General features: G+C 36.6%; 1 protein-coding gene across 4 annotated transcripts; it reads right to left on the bottom strand.

Moving 5' to 3' along the window:
• On the bottom strand, positions 1-4580 carry RD3L (RD3 like). 4 transcript variants are annotated; one of them, XM_027803435.2, is made up of 4 exons: positions 4297-4580; positions 3305-3396; positions 2281-2586; positions 1-1401 (listed from the first exon to the last, which is right to left on the bottom strand). In XM_027803435.2, the coding sequence occupies exons 3-4, from the start codon at positions 2577-2579 to the stop codon at positions 1104-1106; spliced, it is 597 nt and encodes a 198-aa protein (XP_027659236.1). In that variant the 5' UTR covers positions 2580-2586; positions 3305-3396; positions 4297-4580; the 3' UTR covers positions 1-1103. The 4 variants fall into 4 exon arrangements, with proteins under 4 accessions (XP_027659236.1, XP_005437951.1, XP_005437950.1 ...); XM_005437894.3 differs by having other exon boundaries at positions 3305-3393; XM_005437893.3 differs by lacking the exon at positions 4297-4580 and adding an exon at positions 3624-4213.
• Positions 4581-14781: the final 10201 nt, after the last annotated feature.

Genomic DNA, 14781 nt, shown 5'->3' with positions numbered 1-14781 from the left:
TACGATGTGACAGACAGTTTAAAAGGAAATCTGGAGATGAAGAGGTTACATAAAAGATATGTAAAAATTTATTACATACAGTGAAGGGAGCTTAATTGGAAATGTAGCAAACTGAGTTCTGGCATATGTTTTCATCGATTTTCTGCTCTAATTGTCTACTGTGACTAACTGCTACGTATCCAATCAGTCTTGTAAAACTTTATTATGAGCCCATGGTAATAGGTGATGGCAGCTGAAAACCATGAAATTTTGTTCTACTTAAATTTAAAATTATCACCTCTTGCTTTGGAGATGTGTTGACTCTTTTGCCATTCTAGAAAAGTACTGTCTGGTTTGATCAAAACATTTAAGTTTAATGCAGAGTCCTGCTTTCAGGATAGCTTCCAATAAGCCAAATGAAGAAGTACAACTTTTTGAAATAAAATAAATTCATTAATTTCTTGAATGGAGAGCTAGTTGTTAAATGCCATTAAACATCTGATATTTTCATTTAGTTGTCTACCATTACAGTACTTCAGCACATGCAGAGTACAGTTTGGAAAAAGTACAGAAACAGTACATGCAGTGTGTTATAACTTCAGACATTGTTTTCATTTTAGAATTTTAACTCTTGAAGTTAAGAAATAAGTATTTGGCTCAAAAAAGTATTTACCAGTATATTTAGTATAATTGATACTATATTAAACCATTTATCTTGCACACGATAAAGTTCCCATAGAGTCTAAAAGCTGTGTGACAAATACAGAACGTTTTGCCTAACACTTTGTGGATTGATACTACTTCAAAATATGGAAAGCATTCTTTTCTTGTTTAAATACATCTAGCTGTATATGGCTAAAAAATAAAATGCTCCAGAGTTTTTTTCAGAAACAGCTAAATTTTTGGTTAAAAGGTGCCTTCCAAGACAACATACTTAAGGAACTATAAGATAGAAGGAGACTTCATATGTAAAGTTTGTTTGCTGCATACTAGCTATAATCAAGGATTTTAATTTCTGAACTTGGAAAAAAGGGGAGAATGTCACACTACTTATTCCGATGTTTGTGATCACAAGAAAGGAATGCAGACAGCTACATAGCTTTTTGAAAGAAACACAAACCAGCTTAACTTGATGGGTAGTAATAGGGTAGATTCCAGATTCTATGAGAGAAGGTGGGAAACATGCTTTGTGTGTTTTTGTCCACATAACTTGAAACTGTGGGGATTTCATCTTTGTCAGATTTGTTAGAACTGCCTCCGCGCAGGCTGAAATGTTCAGAGCAATTTGTATTCCATGCGTCTGCCAGTTGGTCTTGCTGGCTTTCTCTCTCAGTGGTGGTAAGAAAATCTTTTAAAACTTGCTTGAATATGTAGACTATTTCCCAGGGTAAAACATCATTTTCTGCCAAAACTTCACGAAATCTAGAAACAAAGAAAAATTGAAATCTAATAATCAGCATTGAAAACTCTTCTGTTTCCCCTCGTCTTCTGAGGGGAGGGGAAGGAGAAGGAAATGACTGCGTTCTGGTGTAATTTATTCCTTGCTGCCACATTTCCCCACACGCCTCCCCCAAAAGATTACAAGAGGAAGAGAGATCTAACAATGCATTGGATATGGTCCAGCTATTAGAAAGACTGAAAGCTGTTGTTACTGGGTATGCTTTTCTTTTTTTTTTGCCCTAGCTGGGTAACTTGATTTAAACTGACTTTGCCCTTAGCTATATTCTGGGCCTTAAAAGGCACATAGGCTTGTTCTGTCATTTCTGCGTGTCCCTAGAAAATGTATTTCATGTACAGGCATAGAAGATTTTTTCTTTGTAAAATGGAGGGACAGGGGTGTTTGGTTTGTTTGTTCTTTTTAAAAAATGGAATTTTATATATTTTTTTTACACTGAATTGCTGGTTTTAGAAGCTTTCAAGTATTTTGGACAGTGAAGCTGGATTTCTATGTAACTGTGCGTTGCATTAGTCCTTTAATTTGATCTTCAGTTATTGAGTTGCTATTTAATAAATATTGGGGATAAAAAAGAAAAAAATGAAAGTATTGAGAGGTCACATGTTTAAGCATATGAGACTTCCCTTGTTTTGAATTAGACCAGGAAAATCCTGATTTGAAATCTCCTTAAAGTACAATATATTAAAGTAAATAGGTGATTTCTAAAACACCTGTAAAAGTGTTCCAGTTGCTGGTTGTTGTTACTTTGGAAGAAAGATCAGAGGCAAATACAAGCTTGGATCAGGTTGAAGAAACATCTTACTTATGACAGAGTACTCAAAGTTAGAGAAATACGAAAAAATTACCTGCTGAGTACAGTTCCTGTTTGGCAAGGCTGAATTTGTGAACACAGAACTTCAAGCTGCCGTTGCTCAGTAGCTGGAATTGTGGCTTGAGGGTTTTGGTAGTTCTTGATCCAGTTGTAATCCGTGCCAGTCTTCTGGACTTTCTGTTCATTTTCAATCTCTTGCACTAATCTTTCACGCTCTTTCAGGTGCCATTTCAGTTCCCTCAGTAGGGTTTTTGTAACTACTTCTGATCCAGGATATCTTGTGGGTTTGTAGGAGTCATTTTTTGACCATTTAATCCAGCCAAAAAGTGGCATTTTTAAGCTGTGAGGAGGGGGGGAGAAGGGGAAATAAATTCTTATTTGTGTCCAGGTGATAGGTATAAATAATGATCAGCTGGACAGAAAAACCAAAATTTTTTCCTCTCCCCACTCACAGCTTAAAAATTACTTCCTTCTTAGCAACCAAACATTTAATGGAAACTTTGTTAATGATCCTAAAATATTTTGTAGTACAGTAGAAGCCGTTGTAATAATGATGGCCAAGCTATAATTAAATCTGACAAGCCTTGCATTTTATAATGTTTTCTGTCTGTTTTCTGGAACTATGGAAGTTAGAACATTTCAGAGTATATATCTGTCATCTTGAAAATATTTAAATTTTTGTATATGATTTAAAAAAAATCCCACCAAACGAAAAACAAACAAACCCCAAACAAAAAATCCCAAACCAAGCAAGAAACACCCCCCCCCCCCAAAAAAAAAAACCCCAATCACCAGCAACAAAACAAAAAACCCCAACAAAACAAACTCCCAAACCTCCAAAATTTGAAGTTACCTATACATTTAAAAAGTGATTAAAGTCAAGTGCTGGAACGTTGGGTGATTTGTTTTTAAAACTTCTGTATTGATTTTTATTTTAAATGAATTCATGTTTATATAACCTGGAAACAGAAATATGCTGGAACAGACTCTTAAATTGTAGTTTGTTACAAATCGTGCAGACACAAGCATACTAATTGGAGTAAAATAACGCAAGTTACCTTTGCAGTTGTCTGTGAACAATGTTGTTTCAGGTGGGTTTGCTTGAAGATCTCTTATTCTAGCATATCCCGTTTCCAGGCTGTTACTACTGCTGGAAGAAAACAAGGTTGGTTTTTTCCTTTTTTTTTCTTTTTTCTTTTTTTTTTTCATTCACTGAAACTGTGCTTAGAAAAATGACTTTCTGTACTGAATACGACAGTTTAAGTTTTTCTGCTGTTAAGGTACTTTTTCATCCTCTGTACCAGAGAGAAGTAGTAATGCATTTAACCTAACATGGTCTCTCAAATACTTTCTACAAAGTCCATTAAGATTGCCTACCTTTGAATTGAGTTTTGCCGATGGCAGCAATTTAAAAAAAGATGGCAACGGTTTCAAATGCTTGTTGCTAAATCCATCCAAAGGTATTGTTGGAAGTGAGATGAATAATGATAGTCTGAAGCAACTACAGACGTGCTTCTAGCTAAAGTTAAGGCTGTCGTATGATGTGATGCTTGGCTGTGCATAGCTGTAGGTCACAGTTTAGAGCTGTATTTTTATGCCTGTAGAGTGCTAAAAATAACTGTGTTGCTTTTATCAAACTAAACTTTCAGGCCATCGAGATACTGGAAGACTTTTCTCCCATTACAGGGGGATCAAGCTGTTCTACCTTCACTTCTAACCAGCTAAGGATAGTCTTTCTCTAGTAAAGATCATCTAAAGCCTTTGTTAAGTGAGTGTTGACAGAAGAGCTGTTTGACAGTTGCTCAGGATTTTGCTGCTATATTAAATTCTTCTTCCAGATGAATTTCATCAGTCTCGTGGTAGACTTTTTCATTACTATGCGTAGCTGTTAGCATTTTCAGTTAACATTTTAAATGTGTTTAAAGAAGCCAGTCTGTAACACCTACAGTGTGCCATGAAAGACACATTAATCTAATTAAAGTAATAGAATGATAAGGAGATGCAAATTGAGGTCAAACTGATCTAAAAAGCCCAGAATTGTAAGTCTTACCATACACATTGCTTCTCTCTCAACTGGCTGTCAGTTGCCTGCTCCCTCTTTCCTTGATGAGTATTTTGAGCATATCCATTTTTAAGATTCAATTTTCAGGGACGGCATTGTGCACACTAAAGGTCGCTGAAGCAGCCATTTTCCGTTCCAGTTATCTGGTCTCTTCCTATTAATCTAAACAGTAGGCAGAGTATACGAAATGCCCTCTCTTCTGCTCTTTCTTGTTCTAATGACTGTCTTTGCTCCTGATAGTATTTTTCATTCCTACTTTTTTTGCCTCCACTGGGTGTGTTGAACTGCTGGGAGATCAAGGGTTCTGTAAATTTGTTCTAGGTGTCATACAGCATAAAGGATGACGTGTATGGTTGTTATTAAAGCTGATATTACTTATACATTGGAAAAATTCAAATGTCAGTATTAATCCTCTTCAACTGGAAGGTTTTCACATTGCATTGTATGTGGTACTATGAAAATGGAAGGGAGTTAGGTTTATGATGACAGAACTGTCCTGTCAGATTTTCAGATGAAAATAAAATGTTCCTTGCCACCTCCTTTACAGCACAGTTAACATGTCATTACTTTTTTTTCCACTATATCAAATCTGAAAGTAAACTGTTGTACAGTATAAAACCATTGTAGTGTCTTTGCAAATTAAATAATGCATACTGGAAGGTGCGCAAATTACATGAGAAACCTATAACAGAGTGTTTTGGTGGTGGTTTTTTTCTGCTTTGGTGGGTTTTTACCTAATCTTTGATTACATCATTAAATGTTGTGAAGCAGGATAGTGAGAATTATACTTCTTTCCACTGTAGAACGTAAAAGCTGAAAATTTCTATTGCTTCTACTTTTGTATGCATTTCAGATCTCTATTTAGGAAGAGATGACAGCGCATGGGAGGCTGGCATTGGGAAGGAACTTAAAACTAGAGCAGTATTTTATGCAGTTGCTAGCCGGTGGTTGTTCGTGGAAACTCTGTGGAGAATTACAGTTCCATCCAAGTATCCCTAAATGTACTCATGATTCTGCAGTGTTGTGCCAAGATGTAAGTTTTGGCAGGGCTTTGGCTGATAGTGGGTGTGTTCCCTTTAGTAACTAGAGTTATTCTTAGGATTTAACTGGAGGGGGAAGAGGGGAAATGCTATATTTTGATTCTTCTATTTAATTTTTAGGCAGTTCCTAAAATTACAACAATAAATGTAGAAATTATGTGGTCTTCTCTACTTACCTTTAGGTTTCTTCCTTTCTCTCTCTCTCTCTTTTTTTTATTTTTTTTTAATGTTCTTCAAATCTCGTAATTGAGGGAAATGTTTCAGTTTCCTTGACATTCATCTAGCCATCTTGTGCTTTCATTCAGTCTTTTAAATTTAGATAAGTCGGAGATGCTGTGTTTTTAAAAATAATTCCTGGTTTTAAGATGCTGAATCTCTTATCTTTGGCATTTCAACTCATTACTCAGTTTACAAATTTTCCAAAAATTTCAGTCCTGGCACTTTTGCTTTCTTAATATAGTATACCGAAACAATATTTTTAGTTTCAATTTCCCTTCTCTGAGTTTTTCTTTGCTGATACTAATGACTAAAATGCATTATAATACCAAAGTGAGGCTATAACATCAGTTATATGATGAGTATTTTTTTCTTTTGTAATAAGCCATGATGTACTCTGCTACTGCAGCAGAGCAGTTGTTCACTAATTGATTTTTTCCTGTAAATTGACTCTAATTCTCTGTGTGTGTAATCTAAAAAGTAAATTGAAGAATCCTTGAAGTCTTTCTAAGCTTTCCTTCAACCTTTCTTTTACTTTTTTTTCCTAATTTTTGCGTCAAGGAATGTAATGAATTCCTAAAGCATCTGTTTTTTCTGTAACTTAGTAACTGTCTTTGAATTGCAGTGGATGATACCGCCTCTTATGTAGGTGAACCAGAAAAGGTATCTTTCTGTATAAAGATTTCTTATGCTTCCTTTTAAGATAACCGTTCATTTTTCTGTAGCATATTTTAGGCTTGTTTTCTGATGCTGTTCTTCCCAAGGCAGTGATGCATCCATGGTGGCAGTTATAGTCTGTCTATGTTTTATGCTGAAGAGGTGCATCTAAACCCAGTACTTGCAGTGCAAACCCTCAGTTTCCAAGTGGTTTTGTTCAGCCATGTGTGGCTTGGTGTGAAGGTGTGTCGGTCCAGCCCTAATATTTAACCTGGCTCTAATATTAAACCTGAGAATGTCTGGTACTCAAAATGTCTCATCTGTTCTAGGAATTCTTCTTTTGTCTCTTCCTCTTGGACATCACAATTGTGAGGAAGAACTTGATGGTTAAAATGATCTGGAATCAAAAAGCTGGTGTGAAGCTGCAAAGATACTTAAGTAGAGGTATTGCTAGCTTTTAAAGTTCTTCAGGGTTAAAACTTCTGAATCCTTGTCAATACTCTTACAGCTTTGTATGTTACCAAGTAGGAGCCCTCAGCTCCATGTTGAAGACATAGCACAGCTACAGATTAAGAATATTTGCGTACACTACTCATGAGTACAACAGGCAACATACTGATTCAGGTAGCTGAAAGTTACCATAGGGAAACAGAATGAGTCAGCATGGGATGCATGTTCTGAATGTGCTGGATATACCTGGATTTTAGCTTTGTTGGTACAACAGCAGAGCATAACTCTAAAGGAGTACTTGGAGAATAACAATGAGGTGGTTTTGTGGATGTTGACAGGAAACTTACTCTAGTATAAGCAGTAGCATTAGAGAAAAGTGGATTCTTACTTGAAAATCATCATAATTAACCTTATTACCAGCTACTTCAGAAGATGGGACTGGTAATATTTCTTAGCTAAAAAGAGGTGACAGAAGATATTTATTTTATCCTGTCTGAAGCTTTCTGTAATCTCTTGAAAGCTTGCTTTATGTTACTTCGTTTTTCTAAAAAAAAATAATCTCTAGCACAGGAAACGTAGATATTTGCATGATGTGTGGTTAAATAAGTTTTACAATCTGACTGAAATTTCAATGCTACCGTAATAAATAATTTGCTGTAATGCAGAAGTTATAGTCTTGAAATGTTTACCATTCTTTCAAAATCTGAAATTCTCAAGAAGAATAAAAATTCTCTTAACGATCAGCTGTTTTTCCAGTGTAGTTTTATTGCGAACCAGTGCTGTTCTGTAAATGTATTCTGGGACAAGAAAGCTGCAAATTCAAGTCAGCTCTGCGTACAGCAAGAAAGAAGTCTTTAGTCTTAATATATGTGTCTTAACATCACAATATGCAAAGGAACTTCCTAAACTGACAGCCAGGTCCTCTAATAAAAAAAGTCTAGTTAAACTTGGGTCTGCTACTATGCCTGTCTGTAAGAATGACAAATTCAGTACTTGTGCTGATTTGAGTGTGCTGCTAGACAACATACCGTGCTTTTTTTTTTTTTTTTTTTTTTTTTGACAGAAAGCCAGTTTGAGAACTTGTTGGTGCCGCACTGCCATTGGCTCTCCTGTCATCTTATGCCATGGGGCTGTGCTTTTGAACTGCCTCACTGCAGTGATTCTAGGTGAAAAACACTTCTGTTTAACCAAATATTGCACTGATGTGAGCAACAAGGTGTGACAAAGGGTGAGAACAGGTGGAGAAGACATGGCATCTGTACCATCTGAGATGCTGCTGACTCTTGCAATTGAAAGAGACAAGAACTATAGCTCTCTTTATGAATGACATAATGTTACACCAAGAAATTATCACCAAAATTATTATTTGACCAAAATTCTTGATAGCAGGTCATAACCATTGCTAGCTAGCTAACATTTCAACACATTGGTATAGTGATGTATGTTATTTCTTTGTTAGTGTCTGCAGGTAATACAGTCACTGTATGTGACTGTAGACAATTACAATTTGCTGCCTTGGATTTTGTGTGAAGGGCTGATGTTTTATTGTTGTGAGTTATGGCCAGTAGGCAGCTAAGTACCACACAGCCCCTCACTTACTCCCTCTTCACCCCTAGTGGGATGGAAGCTGAGGAATGGAAGAATGAAAGCAAGAAAACCTGGGGTCAAGGTAAAAAATTGTTTAAGAAGTGGAAGAAGAGAAAATGAAAACAAAGCAAGTGATGCAAAGGCAGTCATGCATCACCTTCCACGGGCAGACTAATGTCCAGTCAGTTCCTGAGCAATATATGATAATCCTGACTGAAAAGGCCCTCTTTTCCCATTTTATTGCTGAGTATGGCAGTATGTGACATGAAATGTTTCTTTGGTTAGGGTTATCTGCCTGCTTGTACACCCACTCAACATCTTGCACACCTCCTATTCTGTTTGTGGGGGAGTGGGGGCCACTGTGGCAAACAGAAGGCCTTGATGCTGTGTAAACACTGCTCAGCAATAAATAAAACATTGCATGTTTTAAGAGTATTGTTTTGGTCACAAATCTAAAACATAGTATAATGAAACTGCTATGAAGAAAACTGACTATCCCAGCCAGCCCCAGAAGAGTTACATAGGAAGGTTACTGATGCTACCAGTCGTCTGAGAAATGCAAGATTTCCTTTTTGTAGCTGTCCATAGCTAGCAGGTCAGATCATTTGCTTCCATTTATAAATGCAACTTTACTCTTCGAATTTACTGATCAACTTTGCGATGCATTTTTCTTTTGATTTTCCGGAACAACTTGCTGTAGCTGTTTCGGGCTGCAGACAGATGGTGAGTCTACCTCCTCTGATCACTTCAGACAGTGTTTGACTACTGCTTTTGCTTTTTAACAACGATGAACTTGCCAGGAGCTTACATGAGAGGCCTCTTAGTAAGACTCCTTCTTTGGTCCTTTGCTGTGACAGCTAACAACAGTAGTAATTCTCTTTTAACAGTGTTAGCTGACAGAAAGTTGTGTAAGCTATCACTGTACTTCTGTTGCTGTGATGAATAAAATCAGGGTGTGTTTGAAGCTGATTTCTTCCAGTTGGACTGTCTGTAGCATTAACGTTGGTGACACTTCACTAATAGGCAGGGGAGTAACAATGTCAGTTTGAAATTGAGGGGATCTTGCATTTGTTACTAGTCTTCACTGGCATTTTTAAGATTGGCACAGTCTCTTACTTGCATTATATTTTATTCAGACATTTATTTAAGCTGGATTTTACCAAATTGATAACTAAATGCTTTTGGTTTAAATTTCTTGTTTGGTGGATTTTTGTGGGTGTTTTTAGGTTTGGCGCTTTTTTTTGGTCGTTTTTTTTCTTTTTGGCCAAGTTCCTTGCCTTTGTGGCTAGAGGGAAGGGACAGATAAGTTTTAGGGAGTGTAGATGCTTTGTGAACGTTGCTCAAGGATCAGAAACTGTGCTAGATAGAGGAACTGTGCTTTTGATTTAAGCTAATAAATATGAACACCCATCTAATTCATAAACAATTATAGCAGCATTATTTTACAAAATTAGATGTTTCATGTGTGGTAGGTAGAGACATAGCTGGTGTGTGGCTTGTCACAGTCTGCCATGGGTAATAGCTGCCCTCTTCCAAATATCCCCATTTGAGCTATGGCTGCAGAAAGAGGAGCTCATCAACAGCTCATCTGCAAGAAGAGTCCAGTTCTTTGAAGCCCTGGAGTTCATCCCGGTTTCGCCTACTGGCATAAAATCCCAGAGTAATATACAGTAGACTTGAGGATTTGAGCTCGTTCATCCTGGCATATTTGGTTGTTATTTTTCTTGAATTTTAACTGTGGGTAAGATGGCAGGTCTTACAGAGCTATTAGTTTCACATAGAAGAAATATTTCTGAGATGTTGTGTTTCCATAGTCTATCCAAATAAAAAAGATTTGCATTTGAGTTTTTCAGGATTTTGCAAAGCAATTCTAGTGCGTTCCCCATCTCTCTCCCTCTCCCTGACTAGTTAAGGTTTTAAAACAGCTCTGAAAAACGGCTGTAAGGAGAAGCAGTGCAAACCTTGGAGGTGCCTATATATGAAGACTTTATCGCTAAATCTGGCTAATTACATTTTAGAACAGCTTTCTGGAGTGGAAAGAATCATGCATCTCATTGATTCTTAGATTCTTAAATTCTGTAAATCACCTTCTAAAATCTCTATATTAGTATTTATTAGGTTTCACTTATTCTGGATTCTATTAATAATTTTCTTTTTTTGTGACTGAAACATTATGGGTTTTGAATGACTGCATTATTTCCTTAAAGTTAGTGTATTTCTGCAGGTAAGACCAGTCTTCTAAAAGCATGGAATATCAACTAACTGCCAGTTAAAAGGAAAATAATTTTTAGTATGTCCTTCAGTAAACCCAGTGGAAGGTTATTTACTGTCATGGCAAATGTTCAGTTATGTAAAGTGTCACATTATTTTAGTTTCAGAAAACAGGCTTTGAAACAGTCTACTGTATATATCGTACAAAAATTGTACAGCAAAATATTGCTCTGTATGCAGTAAGGCTAAGTGTTTTTTCAAGTGATTCCTCCTCCCAAAGATCTTGAAGTAGGTGAACAGCTTGCGTGTGTGATAGAAGGCATGACTTAGGGCAGTCCCTCTCTCATGAAATGAGTGATGCTAGTTTTATGTTCAACTCCCAGTCCAAGGTGAACAGGCATTTTTCTGTCAAATGAGGCAGAACATAAATAAGCAAAAGGTACATCTATAAGAATTTTTAAAAACACAGCCGTAGAACACTTTTGTTTTTTCAATTGTTTGTCCCTAAAATGGAAGTGTTCTTGAAACTACATGACCTTGAATAAGAGCTTCTGTCCCAAAATTTATCTGCAATTGGATAAGCAAGCATCTTAATCATTGGAATTTCATAACATACTTGAATATTTTCTTTATACAGTTGGGTTTGCTGTCTAGGCAGTGTTATTTTTTTCAAGGAATAAGCCTGTATGGAGTTGTTCATTTAATAAGGCTTTTTCTAGCATCATTTCTAGAGACATTAACTGTGTTCAGTTTATGCATTGGCATTGTAGTATATGTCACTGGAAAGAACCAAACAGATTACCTGTAATAGTTACGGCTGGGATTGGGCAATTTATTATATTTGTTGATAACTAAGTATATGCAGAAGTGCTTTGGTTAATATTTCAAATGCTCAAATACAAAAATATACCAAGTGTACTCTATTGCATACAGACTTGTTGACTTATTAGAGGTCATTCTATAGCTTGAAGAAAAGGAAGACCTTTCTCTAGCTGAATTTATTTAAAGAAAAGCACCCGTAGTGTATTTGAAAGCATTTACAGTTTGATGTGTCAGCAATTTCTGGTGTTAAACTGTTTCCCTTCTAGTAATTCCCCTAAAGTGGCAGCTGTATTTAATTCTATGTTTATGACACTAAATTTTTCCTTTAAATCCAAATCACAAATAATTTAAAAAGATTTTTATCCCAATAAAATGCTCAAAATTAGTCTTACTGTAGTCATACATACAAAGATTGGCACGTTTCAGAAAAATGCTGTAGCAGTTCAACTGTGTGGTAAGGAATAGGGAAGGTATCCCGTTTTCTCTTAAGAAAAAGTATTATTCTCTTACAAAAAGAGGCATACTGTGTACTGCCTTTTTGCCTGGACAGAAAGCCTCTGACAGCCTGTCAGGCTCAAGGTTCCCATGTCTGCTGCTTCAGAGAGTATTTTCCAAAATAGAGAGATCTTGAGATATATACACCTTCATAGATAGCTGACATGTTATGTTTTACAGATGCTAGGACATACCAAGGGTTACTTGTTGAGTGATGTTACTGATTGTGTTCTCAATGCTTTATATTTTAGTCTGCCTTGGTCCACTTAGGGTGGACATAATGTCACGTGTTTGTAGGTCAGCCACAGAAATCTGGCTGCTTTTGAGGATGAAATGCCCTTGGTTTGAATAAAATCACACTCTTGCCTTCTTTTTTGAATGACGTAGAAGGAAGAAAAAAGTAAACATCTAGAGTCTCCTGCATTTCCTTAAATTGAGTACTTGATATTTTCGGTAATTGTCTTTGTCACAAAAATGCTTTTTACTGCCTCTTAATTTGGCAAAATTCTGTGTTTCATATATGCAGCTGAGAAGTTGTTGTTTACCAATGTTTTAATGTATTTGGGGGATCAGAAGACTCTAGGGGAGTCTAAAAGTAGGTGAACACCAAGGCTGGAATCTGGAAATCCTAAAGAATATATGCTGTAACAGGGCAGGTGCAGTGAGATGTGGGTTTTCACTGTGTCAGAGATAAGTGGGGAAGGGATGACTGCTTTATGGGACAGGCAATGCATGTTAAGTAGAATCCAGGAAAATCCTTTCATTATTGTTGTCCTTTCCTAGCCTGGAATGGACTTGAATTTTCTGAATCTTGTAATTCTACTGTCAGCAAATGTTTGTTGAAAATGGTTAGAGAAGTATTCCATCCCTTTTTGTTTGTCCAGGTATATATAAGATTGTACCTCCTACTTAACAAGTAGGCTTACTAAGGATTGCTTGAAAGGATTGTATTGTTCTGATGGTTTAGGATAGCACCAGAGGGCTTCATAATGATTTTTTTTTTTAAATTTTCCTTAAAAAATAACATCATTCTGTAAGCTTTTAATTTTATTAAAGCTGCAAAGTTCAACATTAAAACATTGGGAAATGACACAGTGAAGGCTGTTTGTTCATTTCATATGCCCATATGCAATTTGCCATTTGCATATAATTTTCCCCAAGCCTTTAGCCTGTTTCAATGCATTGAGTGAGCAATGTTCATTCTTAATGACTGGCCATTAAATATTTTCTTTATTCATTGCATAGCCTTAGGTTTATTTACTGCATGCTGTTTTCTGAAGACAGAAGACCTGATTTCTGAAAGAAAAATTGAGCTATCTAAACAAAAAAAATTAATGTGTTCTCACAAATTGGGGGTCATACTGCCCTCATGTTCCTGGAGCTGTACAAAAGTGAAAATTGCGTACATACTTCTATGAGCCCGTTCTGAAATGCTTGATAGTCCATCTGCAGGAGCATTTAGTTGAATACATCTGGTATTATATAAAACAGTTTCTTAGCTGACTGGTGACTAAATACTGATGCTTCTACAAGGTATTTACAGCAAATGATGAACACAGTCCTACCACTCTCATCCTTAGCCCCTGCACCTCAGTGGAAATCTTTTGTTGAAATTATTTGCTTGCTGTTACTCAGGGTTCTGACAGTCGAGTAATACCTGCTCCTCCATGACAGCATTTACTGTCTTAATCAGAGGGCTTTTTGTCTTGCAGAGACTGAAGGACAAGTTGTATTTACTGCGTAGCCAGTTTTTGTTGTCAGAAGATGTGTATCCAGTGCACTTGGTGAGGCTGCAGTCTTACGGAAACGAAAAATAATGGGTTACATCGCTAAAATCTGTATAGTATGTGCATGCAACACTACCAAAATGAGATTGTGTGGCCAAGCTTAATTATGTTGTTTTCAACTACTGAATACTTGACTTTGATACCTTCATTGTGGTTTTGGGTTATTCAGTGGAATAACCTGCTTAATAGCTTGACGAGGTGTATGAACTCTTCCAAATTGTACCTTGGGTTCAGGCCTGTCGTGGAGCATTCCCTGTCCCAACTGCCGGAGAAGGGTTGGAGTGCTAAGTGTTGTAGTCAGCCTGCTGAAAGTAGGCAGCTGTTGCTAATGTTGCTGTTGTGCTATGCGTGCAATCCTGTTGAACCCTGCATTACGACATATGTGAGATCCAGGGAAGAACTACCATAGCTCTATGCCTAAAGTATTGTTAAAATAGGATAAGAAGCCATTTCTTTTTTTTTTTTTTTAACAGCAGTAGGTGATAAATACTTGAAGCTTCCTGTAGGAGGAAATAATGATTGATCTCAGAGAGTAGTCTGTAGCAGAGCCAAGCTGGCACAAGAGTTTGCCCTGTCAGAGAAGGTGGGCGCTCTGTGGCATCAAGAAACTGTGAATTAATCTATGATGAGAGCTGTGTGACACAATGCAGTGTTAAATAAGCTGAAAACAAGAAAATTTTGGTTTTGGAATCAGTGTTGCTTATTTGGGTCAAGAAGTAGACACTTCTGCAGCAGTATCCTTTTATAAAATGTCTCAAATATATATCTACAGAGAAACAGATTTGCTGTGTGTTAGCAAATTATTGTGTAGCAAAAGCTTGCACTGGGCTTGGTTTCAGTAAAAGTGCAAAACCATAGTTTTGACTTCTACGTTGTGTTTTGGTGTTTGTTCTGGTTGGTTTTTGTGGTCGTTTGTTGTTTTTTTTTTTTTTGGGGGGGGGGGAAGGTACAAGAAAGAGGGTGCTTTTGCTGTGTCCAAAACTTTTTGACATCTAAGTTAATTTATGATTTAATAACCATTATATATATGCTAATTTATTCTCTTGTGAAATCTAAGTGTTTTTTTCACACAGTTCAGACATTTTTTTAAATCCTATTTTACTGGATAGACTTTGTTTTGTGTGTAATAAATTTCCATAAAATGCACTGCTTGCATGATTGTCTTAATTTATTTTTTTCCCTGGCCACCATCATGTCTTGGCTCAAAG

Source organism: Falco cherrug, chromosome 7 (genome assembly GCF_023634085.1).
Source record: "Falco cherrug isolate bFalChe1 chromosome 7, bFalChe1.pri, whole genome shotgun sequence".
Lineage (NCBI taxonomy): Eukaryota > Metazoa > Chordata > Aves > Falconiformes > Falconidae > Falco > Falco cherrug.
The sequence above is the reverse complement of the archived record's forward strand: the minus strand, read 5'-3'. Positions and strand labels throughout refer to the sequence as shown.

Coding starts and splice junctions, on each gene's coding strand:
- RD3L (XM_027803435.2), bottom strand. CDS start 2,579: ATGCCACTTTTTGGCTGGATTAAATGGTCAAAAAATGACTCCTACAAA. Junction 1,402..2,280: donor ACAGGAACTGTACTCAGCAG/GTAATTTTTTCG, acceptor CTTTGTTTCTAG/ATTTCGTGAAGTTTTGGCAG.